This window comes from Canis lupus, chromosome X (assembly GCF_003254725.2).
Source record: "Canis lupus dingo isolate Sandy chromosome X, ASM325472v2, whole genome shotgun sequence".
NCBI lineage: Eukaryota > Metazoa > Chordata > Mammalia > Carnivora > Canidae > Canis > Canis lupus.
Window position 1 is genome coordinate 12,948,496 of NC_064281.1, and position 25,450 is coordinate 12,973,945.

At 41.9% G+C, this 25,450-nt stretch overlaps 1 protein-coding gene across 4 annotated transcripts; it reads right to left on the minus strand.

Moving 5' to 3' along the window:
• Positions 1-632: 632 nt before the first annotated feature.
• Positions 633-25,098, minus strand: RBBP7 (RB binding protein 7, chromatin remodeling factor). Of its 4 annotated transcripts, none has more exons than XM_035711346.2 (12): positions 24,771-25,098; positions 23,785-23,929; positions 17,850-17,995; positions 14,141-14,287; positions 12,980-13,095; positions 8,796-8,956; positions 7,945-8,071; positions 7,747-7,824; positions 7,067-7,143; positions 4,859-4,916; positions 1,831-1,941; positions 633-1,086 (listed from the first exon to the last, which is right to left on the minus strand). In XM_035711346.2, exons 1-12 carry the CDS (start codon positions 24,784-24,786, stop codon positions 1,018-1,020), a joined length of 1,251 nt encoding a protein of 416 aa, XP_035567239.1. In that variant the 5' UTR covers positions 24,787-25,098; the 3' UTR covers positions 633-1,017. The 4 variants fall into 4 exon arrangements, with proteins under 4 accessions (XP_035567239.1, XP_025293228.1, XP_025293219.1 ...); XM_025437443.3 differs by having other exon boundaries at positions 14,141-14,314; positions 24,771-25,097; XM_025437434.3 differs by lacking the exon at positions 24,771-25,098 and adding an exon at positions 24,209-24,371.
• Between the last annotated feature and the right edge of the window lie 352 nt (positions 25,099-25,450).

The following is a 25,450-nucleotide window of genomic DNA, read 5'->3' on the forward strand; positions in this document are numbered from 1 at the left end:
AGGTATGTAGAGAGGCATACAGGGCACGATCTAATTCGAAGATGCACAAAGCACATACAATCAATCAAAGTGAGGGGCTGGCTAACTTTAGTGTTGGGAATTTTTGATCCTCTAAACAGCCTTTTTTTTTTTTAAGATTTTATGTATGTATTGATGAGAGAGAGAGAGAGGGGGGCAGAGACACAGGCAGAGGGAGAAGCAGGCTCCATGCAGGGAGCCCGACATGGGACTCGATCCTGGGTCTCCAGGATTACGCCTTGAGCCAAAAGCAGACACCGAACTGCTGAGCCACCCAGGCGTCCCTAAACAGCCTTTTAAAATTAAAAACCATTCCTTTTGGCAGGTCCTACTAAATAGGTGGTAGGTGGAGAGGCCAACCTGGTTTGTCCCCTTTGCTGACCCCTGCCGTATAAGCAAACAAGCTTTCATGGGGCAGGGGCAACAGATGTGTTAAGGTAGTTCCAGGTGTACAAGTCTAACCTCTCCCCATCTTTCGATTAGGACACTCTCGTGTACCCTGTTCCACACACATACCAGCTTGCTCCCAAGAAGGGACACACACACACACACACACACACACACAACACACACTCATGCTCTCCTTACCCAGGTTCTAAGAGAATAAAACAGAATTTATTTTAAAACTTTATTTCTGCAAAGCCAATCAACAAGTGTTGGAGGGAAAAAGTGTAAAAGTTATTCTTGCATATTTGGGAACAGCAAGCACTTAGTTTGAGAAAACAAGGACTTAAAATAGTTGAATCAAAGGCAGTACCCTGCTACTTGTATTTTAAAACAACAGTGATGTTCGTTCTTAAACAACATTCCTTTCTTCCCTAAAAGCTACAATATGATACAGTACGCAATAGCTCACTTGAAAGTGCTAGAATCAGAAGGTAAAGAACGCCATATGCCATCTCACTTACATCTCCTACTATACAATGCCTTTCGGCGCTTGATAAACCAAGCATTCGTGTAGCATTACATTCAATAGAAACATCTCTTGTACTCTGGGTTTTAAGATCCTTGCCCCTCCAGTTCCGATGTTGTCACATCTGACTCTTCATCATTGTAAATATTTTCAGCCTAGAGAGGACAACCAAATAAACGCACAGGTAAAACTCCCCATGGTTTTTACAAAGTTCTCTACAAACAGCATTTAACTGTCTAGACTTTAGGATTCACTGGTCAACGTGTTTGTGTGTTAGACATTTTTAGAGTAATTTACTTAGTAGTCTCCTTACGCGCCACCACCCCCCTACCCCGCCACCCCAAGATTTGAATGAGGAAAAACCAGGGCCAGCGTTTTTTTTTTTTCTTTTTTGCCGGCGTTCTTATTTGGCAGGGAATTCCACCTTTATACCAACAAGCTGCCCGCCCCCTACGTATTTCTATTGTAAAAAGTGTTTCCCAAACAGCATTTCAAGCATCACTGAAATGAAGCAATGGCCCTGCAGTTAATGAGGGTAAACACCACCTCAGAAACATCAGGTACTTTGTACTCCACATCCGAGAACTCGGTATCCTACAAATGCGTGGACGCACAGCAGACACTGGACATTCAGCAGCGATGCCAAGAGCCCCGCCGAGGACGTGCACAACCGTCCCGCAAAGTGGAACAGATGCTGTGTCCCCATCTGTGCGTAGACACAGATTTTTCCTGACCTGACAGGTGCATAGTGAACTAAAGACTTGTTAAAATGGAGAAAGATCTTTTCAGATTGTTGCCTTTCTAGATTTGCTGTAATATGCACAATCTATAATAGAAACATTTCCAGTAAATAGTTTGTCTCTTCTTCTCATCCAGCAAAGAGAAATATTTTAGCTCACCATTTGCCAGATCTGCATGATGTTATCCTCAGACACCGAGCAAATGACCCACGGCTCATTGGGGTTCCAACTAAAATCTGATATCTTGGCGGTGTGTCCTCCATGAATAAACTGTTAATAAGAATTTTTAAAAGCCTTCGTTTCATATCTTATGTTAGCCGTTTTTAGAGCATCAGTCTTACAATTGAGGTTTAAAGGGAGGGGCTTACAGGCTCAGTAATCTACCTCTCCACTTCTCATTTTGCAAATTTCCAAACCCTCAGAAAAGGTGATAGAACAGTACAGGGACTGCCTGGGATACCCTTTGCCTACATTCCCCCAATTCTAACATGTTCACGAGTGCATTTTCTTACACAGACACGCCTACTGAGCCATCGCCCATGTACTTCACCCCACATCACCCAAAGGTAAAGACATTTTTCCTACACAACCATGATGCCATTGACATACCTAATACATTTAACAGTAATTCAGCCTCATTATCAGTTATGTGTAGTTAGGTCCACACAATAAATTAATGTTCTGTTATAGAGTCCAAAACAGGCCCACCCGAGGAGTCAGTCTCCCAGTTCTAGAGCTCCTCCTCCTCCCTCTTGCTAAGAGAAAGGCACACCTCCCCACCAGCCTGCATCTTTCCAAGGTGCATCACTCAGGGTGGGGATTCAAAAAACCAAAACCAACCCAGGGGTCCAAAGCAAAGCCCCAGAAAGGCGAGGCAGAGGGCTTTGCTATGAAATGATGAAGGAGGCAGAGACTCCTTCCCTATAAGACACAGACCACTCATGGGAAGGCACTGGGCTTTCCTTACCTCAGAATTAGCAATGGGAAGAAACCATTCTCATAGGGACAGTATGAATACACGATTTTGGACAGAGAACTCCTACTTCCTGACAAAGTCTGATTTGACTCAGGATGACAAATAAGTTACATGCAAGGTAACTATTTTTAGCTATTTTCCCCCCAGTTTAAAAATGATAGAACAGCTTTCCAGAATCGTTAAGGGGGACATAAGGGAAAATATATTAAGACCATAAGCCTTGGAATATATAAGGAGTCCTCAAATCAAGATATTGTTATACTAAAATTATACTTAGCATCCAGTTCACTACAAGTAAGTATCCCTTGATTTCAGGCTCTCCTGTGAAAGGAACAAAATCCTAGTGGATCTCGTCAAGGACCAAAAAAATTGTTAACTGTAATATAAAGGGTATCCAAAAATAGCTAGAGACCTTGAAAACATTACGCAAAGTACAAGAATCAGTCACAAAAGACCACTTTATATTACATTTCTATTAACTATCTAGAATACGCAAACCTAGAGACACAAAGCAGATCACTGGTTGCTGGGGACTGAGGAAAGAAGCAGACTGGGAGGTGGTCAAGAGTAGACAGTTCCTTTTTAAGGGGAAGGAAATGTTCTAAAATGGATTTGTGGCGACGGCTGTACAATTCTGTGAATAGACCAAAAACCTTTGAATTATAGCCTTTAAATAGGTGAACTATATGGTATGAGAGTTCTAGCTCAATAAAGTTTTTACCAAAGTAAAAAGTGCAAACAGCTGGACAAAAACAGCTGACAGCAGCACCTCAGCTAGAAAATAAAACTATGAAGCCGTGCCTCACAAAACAGACTTTTCAGATTAAGTCACTCAATGGAGAATAAACCATTTAGGTGCTGTCATCTGTCTAATTTATTGAGAAATGCTATTCCTTCATCAGTGGTGCACAGAACGTGCTGGCTTGTCGTCATACCCTCTTGTCACTTTCTGTCCACTGCCGTCTGACATGGTAACATGCTGGACAAGGAGTAAGGGGATCTCGGGATGTCTGTGCAACATGGGAGTTTAGTGAGCATCTCCTAGGGCTTGCCTTCCAGGGCCGCCCTTACCTTTTAAAAGTAGTGGGCAAAGCCCAAGTGTACCAAGACTTAGTACTGCCCTAAGAACTAAAAATATGTTACAGGGATCCCTGGGTGGCGCAGCGGTTTGGCGCCTGCCTTTGGCCCAGGGCGCGATCCTGGAGACCCGGGATCGAATCCCACGTCGGGCTCCCGGTGCATGGAGCCTGCTTCTCCCTCTGCCTGTGTCTCTGCCTCTCTGTCTCTCTCTGTGTGACTATCATGAATAAATAAATAAAATCTTTTAAAAAAAAAAAAAAAAAAAAATAAAAATATGTTACAGAGGGACACCTGGGTGGCTCAGTGGTTGGGCGGCTGCCTTCGCCGCTGGTCGTGATCCCAGGATCCAGGATCAAGTCCCAAATCGGGCTCCCTGCATGAAGCCTGCTTCTCCCTCTGCCTATGTCTCTGCCTCTGTATCCCTCATGAGTAAATAAAATCTTTAAAAATTAAAAAAAATATGTTGCAGAGCAATGAATGACAATTTGCCACATAACTGGTGGATTATGAATGGATCTGAGTGAGGAAGAACCACTGCTAAGTCTGGCCATGCTTAACAGGAAAGGGACTTGAAGCACACACTGAAGAGCTGAGAGACCGGGGGGATGAGGACCAACAAGAGAGAGACAACACAGAAACCCTCTGATGGCGAGCCAAGGAGATGCCCAGTGATTCAGTCAGGAGCAGGAGGGAGATGGTAGACACTTGGCACCAACAAGACTGAGAATGCTTTCATTTTCTGGGCAGGGAACTTAAATAGCAGGTCACAAAAATATTTCTGTACTGTTGGATAATGGTAAGTAAGTATTGCTAATTCACTATCAATACCTAGCTGCCCACCCCCTCCAAAAACCTCTCAGAAATATTATAATTGGGAATCAGTGAAAAATTAACTATTTTCCAAGGAGCCCAAATAGTTTAGTGAAACATTCATAAAAACCTACTGTGCTCTATTTACTGTTGTCGATAAATGTCAAAACCCAGTCACAATAACCTACAAGACCTCCGATTTTAAATCCTCCCCAAGAGCTAGCATTTGAAATTCTGACTCCTTTTCCAGATACATGGATCAATGACAAATAATCCAGTCTGCATAGACATTTCAATTTGCATAAGAAAGCCAATATATACCAGGAGTTCTGGAGGCCCATCTTCTGCGTCTTCTGCTGATTGTTCTTCTCCAATTTTGCTATCAATAAAGAACATAATGCCGTCATTACTGAAATTCTCGTAGATGGCGTGAATGTTCGCCAAACCAGCATTAGCCCACAAAGTGCATCTCAAAACATATACACCCTAGAAACAACTTATTTCTATACTACTATGCTCAGCAGTTAAGCATCTGCCTAATTAATATAGCTTCTATATTAATTACTGGTGGGAGGGTGGAATGTTCACGTTCTGGAAATGATAAGAGCTATTCATAACTGAGTATATAGCACAGAAATTGTTAATAATAAATAATAATTTAAAATTCATTATTTAAAAAACCAAAATAAAATTACTTATTTTTAACTGTGGTTGTTTACTGCATTGGACTTAAAAGTAAAACTTAATATATAAGCCAAGGAAAGGCTATTTTTTTTTTTTTTAGGCTATGTTTTTTTTTAACAACTTCGATCTGTAGCATTTGCCAGCAGTCCTAACAGCGAAATCACTCTTAAGTTACGTGCCAAATATCAGCCTCGGTATCTAGCCCCAAGGTGGACTTTGCTAATAATAACTGCTGAAAAAGCAACCAAAACACAACTTTCCAAGGGATTCTTTCTCTTCCCATTAAACTCACACCAAACACATGTGACTGCTAGACAATTATGTCTCCTCTGGTCAGGAGTATAATTGCTAACACTGGTCATTTTAATCTGTAGTTTTATCCAGCGTATTTTTTTTAAAAGATTTTATTTATTTATTCATGAGAGACCGGCAGAGACACAGGCAGAGGGAGGAAAAACAGGCTGCATGCCAGGAGCCCAATGTGGGACTCACCCCAGGATCACGCCCTGAGCCAAAGGCAGACAGATGCTCAACCACTGAGCCACCCAGGTGTCCCTATCCAGTGTATTTTTAATAGTACACAAGTAATAGAAGAGTTTTAAGAAGAATTTTTACAATGCCTGCAAATTAATTATTGGCACCTTTAGGGACAATTCAGCTGACAGGGTATCAGACTTCCAGAGCTTGCTGCTTCACTTCATATAACCACTAGAGCTTTAAGTTTCTAATTTTACTAACAAAATTGTTTTCAAATAAAATAGTATATACTCAAATGTCAGTTTTAAAGATTCTCTACATTTCCAAGCTTCTATTATGGTCAGAGTTTGTCCCAAACAAACACAGAACATCAGATGTTTCACAAGTTTTACAACACACGCATTTTACTCCACAATGTTTTTTGTTCTATACATTGAAGGACCAGCATATGGCTTCTGATTAAGGTGGCCCTGATTTTAATGAACTAAAAACAGTCTACTTCAAAGAAATACATTTAAAATAAGAATTTGAAATAAGTTAATTCTTGGTAATTTAAGTATTTAAACTTAGGATAACGGGACCCCTGGGTGGCTCAGTGGTTAAGCATCTGCCTTCGGCTTAGGGTGTGATCCTGGAGTCCCGGGATCGAGTCCCACATCGGGCTCCCTGCATGGAGCCTGCTTCTCCCTCTGCCTGTGTCTCTGCCTCTCTCTCCTCTCTGTGTCTCTCATGAATAAATAAATAAGACCTTTAAAAAACATAAACTTAGGATAATGGTATCTTAGAAGTAGTTCATGGAACTGGACATCTTTGTTAACGGCTCTAAAGGCTCAGACAAAAAAAGAAAGGAGTCTGAAATTCTTAGAATGGCAACTCTGAAATCAAGGAACTTTAAGAAATTTCAAGGAACTATATAATGAGCCCCAGAAGAATGTAAGCTCTCTTACAGCATGAGCAGTGCTTATCCTGCTCCGAAGTATATCCCCAGCGGTCACAAAACCCACAGCAGGGGCTCAGATCCCCAAAATGAACCGATGGAAGCACAGAAAAGCAAATGGTAGAAACACTTTTAAGAGTGCAGGTATGATATGAGCTCCAATGAGATGGGAACAGCTAGCTTCTCTACCAACAGTGTTTTCAATACAATTATTTGGATCGTTAAACTCTCCTTGTATAAATTTATTTTGCAGTCCATTTGCTGATTCACTTCTATTTTACAGAACCAAGACTCTTCAGGAAGGTACCTGAAAGTTGCTTTAATATTTGGCTTATTAAACTGGGATCAGCAAACTATGCTCTAGTTTATGAATTACTACACTGTCATATTAACAGATTTAAGCTGTTTCTTGTTACCAGATTCTGAGTTACCTTAAATCCCACACATTCAGGCGGCGGTCAGTACCACTTGAGGCCAGAATGGTTTCATTATGTGGAGACCAGTGGACCTAGCAATACAGATTTGAAAGTATGAAGCATCATTTGTTCCTACGTTTGTGGGTATCATTCTAATCCTTGAGATTTTCCCATCTCCTCTTCTGTATCCTCTTCTTGGATACAGCCCTCACCCTCCTTGTCCTGTCCTTTCAAGTGCTCTTAAATGGCCCATCTCCCCAGCCCACCCTCCGGGAAGATCACACCCCCCCATACAGGGGAGCTCAGCTAGGAACCTCCATACGCTTATTAATAAGCCCATAACTAATCCAGAAGCTTTTCACTTTTTCAATGAGGTGTATCTTAAACCTAAGCAAATCTCCATTTGAAACCACATACAAGGTATTTTTATTCACTAGAGAATGCACCACACTGGACACCTTAACTAAAGAATCCTTGAATTTCACTTTTTAAAATGATCCTGTTTTGCAAGATTTTTCTACTTCTAATGTAATAATCTCAAATAGCTCCAAGTTACTTCCCACTAGTTAACATATATATACAGAAGAGGAATTTAAAACAAATATCATGCCTGCTATAAAGCCAGTAAGATTTTAAATTTCCCACCATCAAAGAGTTACTAAAAGCCTGACAGACATGAGAAAACTGTCACATACCTGGAAAATTTCATCTTTATGAGATTCAAAGGTATGCAGTTTTAGTTTTAAATTACGCAGATCCCATAAAGCTACAGTCTGAAGAAAAATAAATGAAAAGGAATTCATTTCTGCACTGTACGAAGAATTTTAGAATATCTGATTATAGCACAAGACAACTGGATTCATAAACATCAAATATACAAAAACTTAAAAAACCTTATCCGCAGAGCCAGTTGCGAGAATGAACTCGCTGTAAGGGTTGAAGGACAGGCAGTTGACCTCGGCAGTGTGTGCATCCACCAGGTGGCTTGGCTTGGAGGTGGTGTTGGACCTGGTGTCCCATCTAGAACACAAAGACACAAGGCACACAGCACAAGCAGAAGCCACCCAACCCTCCTCAGTTTCTCATGCCCGTTTCCAGGTCTGCACCACTCCACACCACCCTTACTCTGCCATGCTCACCCCTTCATGGACACCCTAATCACATACAAAGCTGCCAATCTGGACTTCCAGCCACTAAGTGACATATTCTAAACCCACAGAAAATAAATTAGGGCTATCATTTCCAGTTTCAGATTCCTGTCTTATTACCAAATATTTCAAGCAGACACAACTACTGGAGAATAATGTAACAATTTGATACCTACAACCCAACCTTACCATATTTTACTATTTAGCCACATTTGCCTCAGATACTAGTTTCTTTATGAAATAAAACACATTTTAGGTGGCTGAATGCAGCCTGTAGCCATGCCCTGATGCAAACATTTTTAGCCCTCATCTTCAAAGTCACTGTGACCCTAATTTTGACACATACCACTAAGAATGTTTCTTTACATTTGTAGATTTTTTTTCAAGTAAAAAAATATGTTCATTCATATAGCACAGTATCTTCTATGCAAAAAAAAAAAAAAAAAGCTGTTACACTTGTTGTTTCTTGTATGTCAAGCTAAAGCTTTTAAGGCCAGTATATAACTTAAAAAAAAATCAAACCATAGGCCACCACAATCACTGTTGATCATTCAGGACACCCATATATCAAGACCCCACTGAACCTTCCACCTTACATCATAAGCTTCTGATCATCAGCAACAGATCCAAACAATGACTCGTGCAGCAGATGCCAGGCCACATCCTCTACAACAGCCGAGTGGCCAGTAAAGATGGCTTTAGCATCCACAATCTTGCCTTCCTTTGGTCCTGCATTTATATCCCACAGACAGACAGTCTAAAGAAGGAAAAAACAAACAATCTTCATTAAAAAATTATATAACTAGGGGTGCCTGGCTGGCTCAGTCTGAAGAGTGAATCTTGATCTCGAGGTGTGAGTTCGAGCCCCATGCTGGGTGTAGAGATCACTTAAACTTAAAAATTATCTAACTATATATATAAAGGCAGAAATAAACACAAGGGAGAAGAAATATAAACAAAGTGAAGCTTCAGAAACACAAGAGTATGCTTATAGCTTTCATCACCTGAGATGCAGAGGGCAAGGAAAAGGAAAGTATATGATAACGGGGACAGAGAAACCAGGCACGATGGCAGGCAATAGACAATGAGGTAGAGTTTCTACTGACATACTTTCAATCAAGTATCTAAAATTCATCTAGAGGGGATCCCTGGGTGGCTCAGCGGTTTTGCACCTGCCTTTGGCCCAGGGCGTGATCCTGGAGTCCTGGGATCGAGTCCCATATCAGGCTCCCAGCATGGAGCCTGCTTCTCCTTCTGCCTGTGTCTCTGCCTCTCTTTCTCTGACTCTCATGAATACATAAATAAAATCTTTTAAAATTCATCTCGAAAAAAAAAAAAAAATAAAAAAAAATAAAAATAAAATTCATCTCGATTACACAATGCAACACTAAGAGTCCAATATTCAGTATTTACTGAACAGATACTCCTGTCCTAAAAATTCACACAGGGTTGGGAGACTGGAAATTAAGGTGTCTGCTTCTCCCTCTCCCTCCCCTCCCGCTGCTTGTGCTCATGAAGGCTCTGTAAAATGGATGAATAAAATCTTTAAAGGCGGGGGCGGCTCAGTGGTTGAGAATCTGCCTTTGGCTAGGGTTGTGGTCCCGGATGGAATCTGGCATCAGGTTCCGCACAGGGATGCTGCTTCTTCCTCTGCCTATGTCTCTGTCACTCTCTGTCTCTCATGAATAAATTACATAAGATCTTAAAAAAAGAAAAATCTTTGGATAATTCTCTCGCCTCACAGCAGAAACCACTATTTGTAGTGGAACATTAGGAAGTCGAACATGTGAAAAATCCAGAAACCCCAACTAGGCTACTTTGAGAGGCCAAAGCTTAAGGCCTGCTGACAGATCCCCACAGCACAGACCTCAATACTTCAGCAAAATCCAAGGAAAGGCCATGGGCCTTTCCCAGGCCTCAAAGATCACAGATCAGCAGGCTCTGGGATCTGATTCTTCAAATGAAAACCATTACAAAGTTAACAGGAAAGTTTTTATGAAAAAATATTACAAGCTATGGGACAATGATTATCATCCAAACGGTTTAAAAGGTAATTCCACTAAGACATATTTGCCCCAACAATTCCACTGACTGGTATGGGTTTCATCTCTTTGAAAATCACTTTCTTATCTGAAAGACTTTCTGTGACAAAGCTATTTCCCAGTAATAGCTATGTACTCAGTAACAAAAAAAATAGTTTTACAGAATACACCCTTAGTCTTTGTTGATATACACTCAGACAATTTACAAGCACTGAAGAAAAAGGAACATATATAGAGCTCTTGACATCCTTTCCTGCTCATTTCAGAAGGATCCTGGGAAGATGAGCAAGAAGCCTGGCACATGCAGAGCCCTTAGAAAACGTCAGCTATTATAACTAGCAAATCCCAGCGTGGTGTCTTCAAAAGGCACTAGTAATAAAGTTACTGAGCATAATCCATTCCGTTTCAGAGACTCTACCACACCCACTTTGAGGGAAGTGGAGGAAAGCTTCCTTTTGGAGAACTAAGGGAGACCCTCACTTCTCAGCCTCCCTCGTGGCTAGGACATGATAGTGGCTACATCAGTCTGACCAGGATTTTTTTAAATTAATTAATTTGACAGAGATTGAGAGATTGAGAGAGATATACTGCATACAGCAAGGAGAATAGCAGGCAGACAGAGAGAGAGAGAAGCAGAGAGCCTGATGCAGGGCTTGATCCTAGGACCCCGGGATCATGACCTAAGCTGAAGGCAGTTGCTTAACCAACTGAGCCACCCAGGTGCCCCTGACCAGGACTTTAAATTGTGAACATTAAGAGGGAAATCTGTTCTCATGTTTGCCAAGTGTGTGGGGGGGTACAAAGTGGAGAGTAACACCCACCCGCTTCTCCTCTCTGTTCTGGGCCATTTTCTAGCCAGCAAAGCAATTCTGTGAGCTACCCTACCCAACACCCTTCTGATAAATTCCTTTTCTGTTTGCATCAGCCGGAGTTGGTTTTGGTTGCTTGCAGCTAAAGAATCTTGACTGAACCAATTACCTACTTTCAATATTTAAAAAAGCTTAACAGAAATTGTAACCAGTAGAAATAAAAGAAGGTCTGTGATGCAATAGGCCTGTTCTAGACAGGAGGATATACTACGGAAGAAGGTTAAGAGAACCTGTGGCCAAGTTACAAGAGCTTTCAAAAGCTCCAGAAGTCTACTCTCAGCTCTGGGCTGGAGTCATACCCACCATATTTTGCTTACAGTATGGGATCCATGAAGGAAGGTATGGAGCTGTAGGTGGCAAGAATGCTACAAAGATTGATCTACAATAAGTTAACAAGATCACTTTGTGTTTGTGTGGTACTTTTGTTAAAATACTTGTATTAAGGATGCCAAGATAACTCTTAGAAGAAAACATAGATGTAAATCTTTGTGATGTCGGATTATGTACTGGTTTCTTAGATATGATGATATCAAAAGCACAAGTGACAAAATAAAAATACATAAACTGGACTCAAAATTCAATTTTTGTGCTCAGGAGGACATTGCTAAAAAAATGAAGACAACCTTACAGAGTGGGAGAAAATCTTTCGAAATCCTATCTGATTAAGGGCTTGTATCCAGAATATACAAAGAACTCTTACAACTCAATAAAAAAAAAAACAAAATTTAAAAACCGACAAGGAATCTGAATACATATTTCTCCAAAGATCTATAAATAGCCAATAAGCACATAAAAAGATACTCAACATCATTAGTTATCATCACAAGGAGATACTACTTTACCCCCACCAGGATGGCTCTAATAAAAAAGGTAAGTGCTGACCAGGATATGGAGAAAGTGGAAGCCTGGGGTACACATTTCTGGGGGGAATGTGAAGTGGTACAGCTCCCTTGGAAAAGCTGGGCAGTTTTCCAAGAAGTTAAACATAGAGTTACCATATGACCTAGTATTATTTCCATTCCTAGGTAATTACCCAAGAGAAATGAAAACCTACATCCACACAAAAACTTACACAAAAATGTTCATATAGCAACATCACTCAAAATACAAAATAGCAAAAAAAAAAAAAAATACAAAATAGCCCTAAAATATAAAAAAAGAGCAAAAAGCCCCAAGTAAAAACAACCCAAATGTCCATCGACTGATGAAATCAATTCTGATATATCCATATAATGGATTATTCAGCCATAAAAAGGAGTGACATACTGACCTTGCTTCAACCTGGATGAACCTTGAAAAACTTATGCTAAATGAAAAGCCAGAAAGAAAAAAAGCACATATGATTCCATTTATATGAAAAATCAAGAAGAGACAAATCTATAGAGATAGAAAATAAATTAGTGGTTGCCAGGAGCTGGGGGAAGAGGGGAGTGACTGCTTAAAGAGTATGGAGTTTCTTTGTGACACATGATGAAAATGTTTTAGAATTCGAGAGCAGTGATGACTGCACAGCTTTGTGAATATACTAAAACCCACTGAATTGTACACTTAAATAAACTAAAATGTAATTTCTGTTTCTCAGGCCTCACACTTCATAGTTTCCATTATAAAGATATTTTTAAATCATGGGACACCTTTTGCCCACCTTCCCTCCATTCTAAGGCTGCTTCAAAAGAGTTCTGTGGAATTCTAAGGCTCCAACAGGGCAGTATGATAACCATTGCTCTAAATCCTGTGAAAATGTTATCACAATAATCACCAGTATTATCTTAGAAAACCTTTCAACTATACAGCACTCCTTCAGTGCACAGCTCTCCATGACAGTCTTTAACTCCAAGTACATGAGATTAGAAAGAATAAGTCTCTCACATGATCATCGGATGCACTTAGGAGATGTCCACTCAAATTAGAATTCCAGGAAAGACCATAGCCTTCCTTTTGGTGGCCTCTTAACCTAAGATCAGGATTACATTCTCCACTTGGGTCTAAAGAAGAAAAGAGATACATTAAGTGATTTTTTTTTTTATCAGAACTAGTAAAAGCAATCCTCACTCCTCACTGAATGAGCTGTTAACATTCATTACAATGCTTGAAAAAAAGCACCACACACCAATCATGACTTAGGACATGGTCTGACCCATAGCCACCCTGAAAACCTGTTCTCTGTGCTTCACTTCTAATACTCGATGCACACGAAGTTTCAGGACTATAAAGTGACTAGTTCCTTTGCAAAATCTAGTACTAGCTGCAACACAAAATACTGAAAACTATAGCTATCCCCTCAAATTTGAGTGGTGGCAACCCGCCCCACCCCTCGATCAAGTTTTTCAAACATGTTTGCAAGGAAAGGATTAACAGAGCAGGTCCTGTTTCTGAGCTCTTGCATGTCTCCAGGGTAGCCTGCAACCATGACTGACCCTTAGCCAACCCCTAGGAATGTGACCCTCACAAAATTCTTCACGTCACTGAAGTTGTGTATGCACAGAGCAGTGAGGCATGCTGTAGCAGCTCGTCAAGACTTGCAGAATTGTTTAGCAAGATTCATGATGTATCTGGTTTCACTGTTGGGGTCCTAAGTTGTCCTTATCATGGCTGGTCATAGAGCATGATATACCTAGGTGACCAGACCTCTATAAAAACACCAGATCCTGAGATTCAAACAGGCTTCCCTAAGCAGAGATACTTCCATGCTCCTGTGGTCTGCTGCTAGAGAGACATCACGTTCTGTGTGGCCCTGGTGGGGAAGGACTCAGAAGCCTGTGCTTGACATCTTTGGACTCTACCTGATATGTATCTTTTCCTCCTACTTTTGCTCTGTATCCTCTCATGTAGTAAACCCTACCGAGCCAGAAGAGACCTGCTGGCAGGTCTTTCTGTCAAATCACCTGAATTCTGAGGTTGGTGATAGGACCCCTGAAACAATTTTTAAACCTTTAAAAATTATAGATTACACTAGTTTGAATGACCTCAAAGCAATTTTTTCAAATCAAGAAAATGTTCAAGCAATGGACTAATTACATTACCACATACCTGGTTTAGCAGGATGCTTTGTATAGTCAAAAACCAGCACATCAGAAGATGGTGTTTTTGTAGCAATGATGTGAGGATTCTGCGGCATGTAACGAGCACGGTTTACTTCTCCTTCATGGTTAATTTTAATTTCGCATTCAATTTTTCCTGTTACAGAACCAAAGCCACCAAATTCTAATGTGAGAAGAAAGAAATAAACACATACACTTACGATTAAAATTCACAAGTCATTTAGTTTAATACACCCAACAGATTTTTAACCTGATAGAATACAGCACAAATTAACCAGGGACGCAAAAATATGGGCTCACTTGCCACTTGGAATTAATTTATTCTCAAAGCCCATTTGAATTGGAAAATGTTATTTTATGCAAGTTAATTAATTGTTTCACCCTGGATTTAGAATAATTAAAAACTACCCTCTTTCAGTTGCGAAAAGGATGTGATTATTCCCTAAAATCAGGAATCCATGCTAACTTACCCCCACCCAACCCTGAGACAGATATGTTGGTTCCACCAGCATATTGAATTCAACTGCTAGTAGGGTGCCAAAGCTAAAATGAGGGGGGGGAGGGGTTAACCTCTCTACCTGGTGTGTGAATAAGACTATAGTGTTCTGGAGGGTATTATGCGGAGTGAAGTCAGTCAGTCGGAGAAGGACAAACATTATATGTTCTCATTCATGTGGGGAATATAAATAATAGTGAAAGGGAATATAAGGGAAGGGAGAAGAAATGTGTGGGAAATATCAGAAAGGGAGACATAACATAAAGACTGATAACTCTGGGAAACGAACTAGGGGTGGTAGAAGGGGAAGAGGGCGGGGGGTGGGAGTGATTGGGTGACGGGCACTGGGGGTTATTCTTTATGTTGGTAAATTGAACACCAATAAAAAAATAAAAAAAGACTATAGTGTTGAATAGTTACTAAAAAGGCCTTGGAAAAGTAACAAAGTCACATAAAGAGTACAGGAGCTTCTGGGAAGCAGCAAGATGATAGCAGAAAGAATACAAGTAGAGAACATCTAAGCAGATAACAAGAACATTTTCTTTTTTGTGTTCATAGATTAAGAACTAAAATAGTTGCTGAGGCTAAAAAATGTTTGGAGGCTTCACTTTGTAACTGTTATTTCTTCCTGACCTATATTGCTACTTCTCCACACATTCCTTTTTTGTTCCCAGTGTCTCAGGTTAGGAACACTAACTCAAATGCCTAATGGAGCCAGGCAAGTAACAACTAAAACAGACTGGCTGGGTCCTGGAGAAAACCAGCTGAAAGCAGCAAACCATTTCTGTTTCAGCCAGCTCTTGCTATATGGGAATGCTTTATGAACACTGGCTCCCATGGTTTAATATCAGCATTGAGCCATTCTACTCTGTGGCAAACACAGCTTACTATTCTGTGTGGCTGAAAAATCACATACCATTCCATATAGCTACTCCCACACAGCCATATGCAATCACCTTTCCTTCTCAGCATGTTCCCTTTCCATCATGTCAGTGGGAGAAATGCATCCCAGTCTTTCTAAGACTGCCACTCATCTCAAGACTCTGCTCCAAACCTGTCCCAACTTTGATTTTCAACCCACCACAAACCCTCCACCCACTGTGGACTCCAAGGGTTCTAACATTTCTGATATAAAGACACTCAAGTTCCCCAATTCCTTTACTTAAAACAACCTAAACAGCTCTCCTCTTAAAAAAAAAAAAAAAAAAAAAAAAAAAAAGGATTTCCAGGTAAGATTCACTTTTAACATGGGGCTTTGTTTTCTCAACTTCAAAAGTTTGAAAAAACCATTATTTTAAATGATAATAGTATCCATTAAAAAATACTGTAAATGAAAAAACAAAGAGGTGTTAACTGAATTATTTCAATCACTGTTGGAATGTAATACACTGAACAAGTGACTTCAGTAATTTAATACACATCCATAAATTATGCACAGACACTAATTCTTAAAGGCAAGAGTCCAATAAATACATACTTTAGGATTAAAAGCCACTAAAAATTTCTGATTACAATATTTACAGAAATAATGCTTAATGTTGTAGGGAAATGGACTGTGAATTGTGGCAGTGGCAAATGGATTAAATCATTTTGGAAAATAGTTTCATACTATTTCAAGCTGACAATGAATACACCATACAACTCAGCAATTCCACTCCACTAGATAAATTTTCCAACATGTGTACAAGGAGACATGGTAAGGATGTTCACTGAAGCACTGTTTATAAGAGCAAAGTACCACATGGATGCAATCCAACTGCCCCCAGTAGAACAAAGTCAGGTTTAATCACAATGGAACACTATACGGCAGTTAAAAGGAGAATGACATCTACATGGTATACACAAAACAGTACTGAAAGAAAAAAGCTATAAAAAAAGCTTTATGTATATTTACTACCGCATAATAAAAATATAAACAAATGGCACACTAATTTCACGACAGTGAGAAATTCTTCAAAGCAAGGCAGCAGTAGGAAAGGAGTAGGTTTGGGGTGGCAAGACTTTAGCTATAAAGTAATATTTTATTTCCGGTAAGAAAAAAACTAAAGCAAATTCCTTGAAACGTTAAGATCAAACCTTTCAGGGCTGTGCAGAATGCACTAACCCAACAGGTCCGGTTGCTTAGCCCTCGCAGCTCTGAGGGACACTGGGACTATGAATGACCCTAGGCCAAGTCCTGGGAACATGGACCTCAGAATGTTCTTTACGTCACTGATAGACTGATGATTTTGTGGTGTACACCTGGAGCAATGGACCGTGCTGTACCAGTTTGTCAGGGTTGCTTTGCACAAATAAAGATTGACGACATGCACCTGGTTTCATTACTGGGGTCCTGAGTTTCAATTGTCTTAACTGGTTGCCAGCAGGATATGCCTGTGAAAACAACCCCTCCACAAAAGCCTCAGATCCTGACACTCAACTGGGTTTCCCTGGGCAGGAGAGAGAGATTCTGCACATGTCCCTGTCGTTTGCTGCCAGAAAGAAAGCACATCGTGTGCGGCCTTGGACAAGACTTGTGCCAGACCTCCCTAGACTCCCTGATGTGTATCTTTTCCTTACTGCTTTTGTTCTGTATTCTTTACTGTAACAAACTTTAGCCATGAGTATAATTTGCTGAGTCTTGTGAGTCCTTCTAGCACGATGTCCAAACTTGGGTGATGGTGGGAATACCAAATCAGGGAAATGTACCTTTGACAGAAGGGGGGGGGGGCAGGGAGTTAACAGCTTCCATTAAAAGCCACTATTAACTGTTTGGCATAATACGCCTTCTGACTTTTTCCCATGCACACCCAACACACATTACTTTTACAAAAATGGGTACTATAACACACAAAGAAGTTAATTTACCTTAGACGTTTTTCTGTACTAGGGCGTACAGATCTGCCTCATTGTGAGTTTGTGTAAAATTTCAGGTTTATTGCATTCTTAGGAATTGTTGCACAGTATTTCAAACATAATGTGTTTCGCCAATTTCCTATTAAACTAACATCTGGGTTGTTAGGTTGATCTTAATTTTTCAATCCTGCAAATAATGCTATTGTGAAATCCTTATGCACATGTAAGCAAGTAGTTCTAGAGTTCTAGAAGATAAAGTCCTAAAAGCTAAACTGCTGGGCCAAAAGATATTAGTAAGTTGTAATAACATATTAGAAAAAATCCACACTCTCTTACACATCAATACTGGAACATATGGTATACCTACCACCCTTCTCACTGTCACAGTGGGAAGCATCAAACTGTGCATCATCGTTCGGAATATGGACTCGAGCAACCACGAGATGATTCTGCTCATCAGACGTGTGAGTCCCCAGCACTAGCCAATGAAGGGCATAATCCTTTCCTTCCGGTCTGTTTAGGAAAGAAAATAAGTCACACTAACCCTACAAGAAATCAGTTGCTAACAAATTCATCACCAATCTCCATACTCAAAATCACGACTTCTCACCTAAAAAATATCTTCCATTGTAATACACTAGACATTTCTTTTTTTTTTTTTACACTAGACATTTCTAATTTCCCAGTAAGAGGCAACAAGTTTAAGCACTGAGCCAGAAAAACTGGGTTCAAATCCTGGCTCAAACTAAAATTAACAATATGCAATTCCCTTTTTTTTTTTTTAAGATTTTATTTACTTATTCATGAGAGACAGAGAGGCAGAGATACAGGCAGAGAGAGAAACAGGCTCCAGGCATGGAGCCCAATCCCAGGGACTCTAGGATCACACCCTGGGCCAAAGGGAGGAGCTAAACCTTTGAGCCACCCAGGGTGTCCCAAAATATGCAATTCCTTAAAACACAATTTCCTGTGGGGCCTAGTTTCTTCACCTAAAAAACAGGTTATGTGTGCAAATAGCCTGTGAAAACTTTCTATTGATGTTCATAGTGCTTAAAGTTTATGAAATGGAGATTCTCATTTTTATCGGGGGAGAGGGGTCTTTGTTGTTACCTTTTTCTATGGACCTAATTTTGAGGCTAAAGAACCCACTGATGCTTCTTGACACCCTGGTTTTGCCTCATCTATTTTTTTTAAAAAGATCTGTAAAATTTATTTATTCATGAGAGACACAGAGAGAAAGGCAGAGGGAGAAGCAGGCTCCCTGCAGGAGCCGGATGCGGAACTCAATCCCGGACCTGGGATCACTCCCTGAGCTGAAGGCAGACGCTCAACCGATGAGCCACCCAGGTATCCCTTGCCTCTTATCTTTTAACGACATTTTCCCATTTGTATTATTTAGAATAGCAATTTCCACCTGTGCTGTATGGTCCCACCTCAGTGAGGGCCAAGATGTAGGGCTCTGAGCCCCAACATCAGACAAGTTAGGCTATTTATCTGTTTCTAAAGTTTGTTTTACAAATTTCTCTTTTCTTTTTTTTTTTTTAAGATTTTATTTATGACAGACAGAGAGAGAGATTGGCAGAAACACAGGCAGAGGGAGAAGCAGGCTCCATGCAGGAAGCCTGACGTGGGACTCGATCCCCTGACTCCAGGATCACATCCTGGGCTGAAGGCAGCGCTAAACCGCTGGGCCACCGGGACTGCCCAGTTTCTAAAGTTTGGTTGTACAAAGGATTCAGTGGTTTTTAAAAAAGGCTTGAGGGTTGCTTCTACGAATATAATTTAGTAGTAACTGAAAAAAAAATACAAGATGAAATTTTGCCAAAATTAGGCTTAATGTAAAAAAGAATAAATATGTATACAACTCCAAGAACAGAATAAGGCACCCGTGTCTAAGCAATAGCTTATTTAAAAAAAAAAATACAGGAGTCTTAGTCAATGTATGTTCAGTGGTCAAGAACAGGATATGGCTACCTAAACAGTTAATTCCATCTTAGATGAGAGAGAGGGAGGCAATGCATGTGAGTACTCACCCACTTATTTTTATTTATTTTATTTATTTATTAATGAGAGAGAGAGAGAGAGAGAGAGAGAGAGAGGCGCAGAGACACAGGCAGAGGGAGAAGCAGGCTCCCTGCAGGGAGCCTGACACGGGACTTGATCCCGGGACTCCAGGATCACACCGAGCCAATAGCAGACACTAAACCCAGGGATCCCAACTTATTTTTAAATGGAAAAATAACAGAAAATTAGGCTCTAAGCAATGTAACTGAGGAGGACTTAGACAAAATGAAATCTTTGTAGCTCAAAATGAAAGGGAACTTAAACACATCTCATTAGAACCATTTGAAAATTTAAAAAAAAAAAAAAAACCACTTGAAAAGGGGGCAGCCCGGGTGGCTCAGGGGTTTAGCGCCACCTTCAGTCCAGGGCCTGATCCTGGAGACTAGGGGTCGAGTCCCACGTCAGGCTCCCTGCATGGAGCCTGCTTCTCCCTCTGCCTGTGTCTCTGCCTCTCTGTCTCATAAATAAATAGAATCTTAAAAAAAAAAAAAAAAAGAAAAAGGAATGCTTGAGAGAAAGGAAGCACCACAAAGCAAGGTTAAGGCTAACATAAAAGGAAGAAGTATTTTATTAGGGGGTTAAACAGAAAAAAATAGGACCTTTCTAAGAAGCCCGGTCCCAACATGGATGGAGGATCTGAAAAATTCCTTGACTCTAAAATTCAATTCAGGTATCCCCCGTCACAATAATCATGTAAGGATTTTTTTTTCTTTTTTACTGGCAATCCTTTCAAGTCCATCATTAAAATACAAACTTATTTTCCTGAACCAACAATATTACAGTATTTTCCTCCAATGCTGAATGCACCTAAAGCTGCAGGAGCACTAATGTTAAAAGACCTTGTCCATTTTTCAGTGCCAGCATCCTTTGATCAATCACTTAAGACTCCACGGCTAAGAAAGTCACCTAACAATCACAGATTATCACAAGATTATTCTCAGTAGCATTGTCTTAGTGGAAAAAGACTGATGACAACCTTTAAATATCTATTAATAAAGAACTGGTGGGACACCTGGGTGGCTCAGCGGTTGAGTGTCCACCTTTGGCTCAGGGTGTGATCCTGGAGTCCCGGGATCGAGTCCCACATCGGGTTCCCTGCATGGAGTATGCTTGTCCCTCTGCCTAGGTCTCTGCCTCTCTCACGAATAAATAAAATCTTTTTAAAAAATCTCTAAAAAATTTTAAAAAGAACTGGTGATATACATAATAGTATATTCATAAAGGGAATTCTATGGAGCCCTTAAAGCAAAAGAGCATATCTAAGCATGCTGATAGGAAGTCTCCAACATAAACTACAAACTGTAAAGTCAAGTGAGTAACTTGCTATCATTAAAAAAAGATTTAGGGGAGGGGTGCCTAGGTGGCTCAGTCAGTTAAGTGTTTAATTCTTGGTTTCCGCTCAGGTCATGATCTCATGGTCCTGAGATCAAGCCCTGTGTCAAGCTCTGCACTCAGCAGGGAATCTGCTTAAGTTTCTCTCTCTCCCTTGCCCTCTGCCCCTCCCCCTGCTCATGCACAACCAGTTCACCCAAAGGGGGGGAGGGGGGAAGAGAGAGAGAGAGAGATGGAGGGTAGGTGTGTGTAATGTGTATATACACTTATTTCTGGCAGGATCAGTTAAAAAAGCCAGCCAAAAATGACTCAACTCTGGGTAATAAACCAGGAGAACAGGGAACATGGAAGGGAGACTTATTATTTTCTCTATGTACTTTGTACCATCTGAATTTGAAGGATTACAAAGGTTTCTAAGTACAGAATAAGTTAGTCTCAAGATGTTTAAGAAATTATTTAATAAAAAATATGGAATAATGGAATTACAGATTAGAAATACCTAAATAAAAAATTTTTAAGATTTTATTTATTCATGATAGAGAAAGAGAGAGAGAGAGAGAGAGAGAGGCAGAGACACAAGCAGAGGGAGAAACAGGCTCCATGCCAGGAGCCCGACGCGGGACTCGATCCCGGGACTCCAGGATCGCACCCTGGGCCAGAGGCAGGCATTAAACCGCCAAGCCACCCAGGGATCCCCCCTAAATAAAATTTTTACAAGGCAAATCCACCATGTGGACAATTACCTAATTTAGTTTAAGGACAACAGTTCAGAAAGTGCAAGTAATTATTGGGAGGTATGCTCTATGTAGTATGTAGGTAAAAGCCTCATGAGGTTGACTAGCATCACATTCCTCAAAGACCCTGGGAATAAGAGTAGCCAACATCTCCAGTGTTCCGTATAGTAACAAAACACAATCACAGTCCCTTCATACTCCAAGTAGAATCCTGCAAAAGTACCATACAGCCATCCTCAACATCCAAGAATGCAGGCTGGCTGGCATTTTCTTGCATTCCCAGAGCAACTGCACATCCCACAACCAGATCCCACTTCTTTGTATGCAAAGAACACCACGGAATACATCATTTAAAGTATTTTTTGTTAAGTTCTTAAGTGTTAACATAAAAGCAGTATTGGCGGGGGGCTGGCGGGCTCAGTAGGTGGAACATGTGACTCTTGATCTCAGGGCTGTAAATCTGAGCTCCACGTTGGGTGTAGAGATTACTTAAAAATAAAAATCTTTTCAAAAGCAGTATCCGGGCTAAGAACATACACATTTAACATCCTTAAAATTGTTACACAAAACACAGATAACATTTTCAGAAGACTTGAATAAGCAGTTTTCACTGGAATCCAAATGGAGAAACACAGTTACTACAGTCTAATTATTTCTGAATACAAAGGGGGAGAAAATCAGCATCAGTCACCACTTATTGCGGACTTCTTCTGTGCCAGCACTTTAAAAGTGCATGATCTTATTTCATTTCCTCAAAAGTAGGCAGTCAGAAGCACCAGCACCTCCACTTACAGATCAGACAGCTTGGGAATAGAGACTGACCAATGTGCCCTAATTTAGCTATTAAGAAGCAGGCGGCAGGATTCAAACTCAGGTTTCTAACCTTAGAGTCCTAAACACCTCCGCTGTGTTCTGCTGGTAAGGTAGATCAAAAAGATCCAAAATAATGTAAATTAAGCTGTTAAAGGTTTTAATTTACTTAACAGGAGTGCACAAAGAATCAAAAGTACATGGTGCTCAAAGGAGAACCTGAATACCCTTAAGTATTTGATGTTCAAAATTGTTATGTCAGTGTTTTGAAGTCTGTTTTTTATTTCTTGGCTATTCTTATCACATCTGTGTATTTACACTGATTTTGGGGAATCCTAATAAAAGCCTCTACCTATATGGAAGACAATGTCTGCATATGGAGAATTCGGCCATTAAAGGAGTAACCTCATAGAAAATTAACTTGCTCTTATTTTCAGAAATTGTCTCAAAATCCCCTTCCTACGTTAGTTTTGTTAATCCTCATTAAAAATATATGTTCACAATACCCAAATTAAATACTTTTAAAGTACACAGCCAAGTTCCTACTAGAAAAAGTGCAAGCGCTTAAGAAAGTCTAATAATACAGGAGTTGCCTCAACTCTGGGGTACCCGGTTTGGGTTCAAAATCCCACTCCACCACTTGCTGGATGATCCTGGGTATTTTAACACCCCCACCCCAGTTTCCACAACAGTAAGACAAAGATGATAAAGAATAATCATAGTATACTTTTTCATAGTATAATTCTGAATATTAAACAACTGGACACAAAACTGTTGAAATGTGCCAGGCCCTATTTTAAGTGTTCAATAATACCAGCAATTATTACCAGAGAAATTTTAGAAACGGCTGAAAAGAACCAACAGCAACCTCCAAGTGTATTCCACACTATCAACTAGTAACGTCTTTTCTTCAGTGAACTACTGCTAAATTCTTTTTTCCCTTTGTCAATTAAAACCTATTCATATAGTGGTGGCTGGTTACATGGATGTGCTCCCTTCGTAAAAATCCATCCAGCCGTATGCTTATGATTTGTGCATTTTTCTGTACGTGTGCTCTTTTTCAATAAAGTTTTAAAGAAATCCATTAGTCTGGGTCCCCAAAATGCTGCTCTATATTTAATCCCAAGAACTGTTAAATACGTTAGATGCTCCCCACAAATATCATTAATCGCACTTTGTCCCCACGCTTACATATCAAAAACCATCCCATAAATCACTTGTTTTGAAAATAAAAATCACCTGCCACCTCATGCAAGGGCTAAATTGATTACACGCTCATGTTCTATGTGTAAAATGCCAAAACTAGGAATTTCGGGATAATAGTCAAATTTATGCAAAGTAAAAGTTGCCAGAAACCCTTACTTAGTCACTTCAGGAAGCCACTGAACGGTAAGACTCGGCCACTGAAGAGCATGGGTCATAACCAGGTCATACAGAAACGGTGTATTCTTCTTCCAGATTTTATATTCTTCATTGATGACACGCTCCTCCACAGTATCTTCAAACACTGAAATTTGGAGAAATCCCACACAATTAAGTGGCTGAGAGAAATCGAGTTAGAATCTGTACACAGATAGTGGAGGTCACCTCGAGATGGCCACACCTAATCTACTCCTCAGCTTTACGTTTAATTTGGACACGAACTAACTGCTCTTCCAGAACGTGAGGAGAATATTAACACCAGGAAGCTTATTTTTTGCACTTAGAAATCGATACTGCTTGCGTATACAGAATTGGGCAATTACACAGACGACGATTTTGTTTCAGCAGTTACAGCTGTTCGCACCTGTTCTAAGATGACGACCCATCTGTGCAGGGGCTCCACGACCCACCCCGGGAGACGAATCCACGTGTAGCAGAAACCCCTCGGCCCGCTCCCTCCATCCCCCACCAGGAGCGGCCTCCGCTCCCACGAAGCCCGCGTCAGCAGCCATAGGCCGGCGTGTGCCAGAATCCCCCGGACAAGGGCCGCGACCCCGAAGCGGTCGACGCGCGCGCGTGGAAGGAGCAGCCGTGTCCGCTTTCCGGTGGCGGAGGCCGCCTCCGCCCGAGAGCCAAGGGCGCCGGAGGGAGCGCCGCCGCCAGAGGGGGGGGAGGGGAGCGGGAGGGGGGCAGAGGGGGAAGGGGGCCCAACCCGCGGCCCCGCGCCCGGCTCCGGAAGTGCTCGGAGCCCTCCGCGCCGCGGTCCCGTCCCGCTGTAGGCCCCTCGAGGCGCGCGCCTAGCCTCGCGCCCGGCCCCGCCCCCTGCTCCTCACGCCAATTCGCGCCTTTCGCCGGCGCGTGCCGCGGCCTCGCGCGCCCGCCGCCCCCCGCGGTCCCGGCGCGCGCCGCCCCGCAGGGCCTCTTACTCTCTTTACTCGCCATCTTGCGTCGGGTCGTTCGCCCCTCGCCGCCGCCTCGGACTCCCCTCGCTAGCCAACAGCAGCCCAACCGCAGGCGTTCCTGCCTCGCCCAGGCGCGTCACACACTTCTAGCTCTCGAAGCGTGAGCTCCGTCTTACGGCCTGGGTGCTCCCCAAACGCTGCGTCCTTCTCTCCTGCCTCCTCCCCGCTCGCGGGTACCGAGGTCTGAGGCGCTCTTCTCTCTCTCTCCAAACTTGGAACGAGACTTTTCAACCCGCGCCTCCCAGCCCGCCCAGGCAGCTGAGCGCAGGCGCATCCGCCCTGGGAAAAGTGAGAGGCGGTGGAGAGGCGGGCCTGGGAGCCAACGGCTCGGTTGTTTCAACCAATGAGGTGCGGCACGCAGGTTTCACGCGGCATTTGTGGGCGGGCTTCTGGGGGTGGGCGGGGCGTTCCGCGGCAGGAAGTTGGCGAGGCGCAGGCGCGAGGGCTCGCCCAGCGCTCCCAGGGCCGGGCGCGGGGGCGGATGGGGGCGCGCGGGGGTGGGGCGGATGGGGGCGCGGCGTGCGGGCTGCGCGGGGGCTGTGAGCCCCGGGGCCGCGGGGCGTGGCTGCTTGCAGCGGCCGTGGCGGTGGGGTGGGAGGGGGGCAGGGAGGTTGACGCGGCTTAGCCAAGCAAAATCTCAGAGC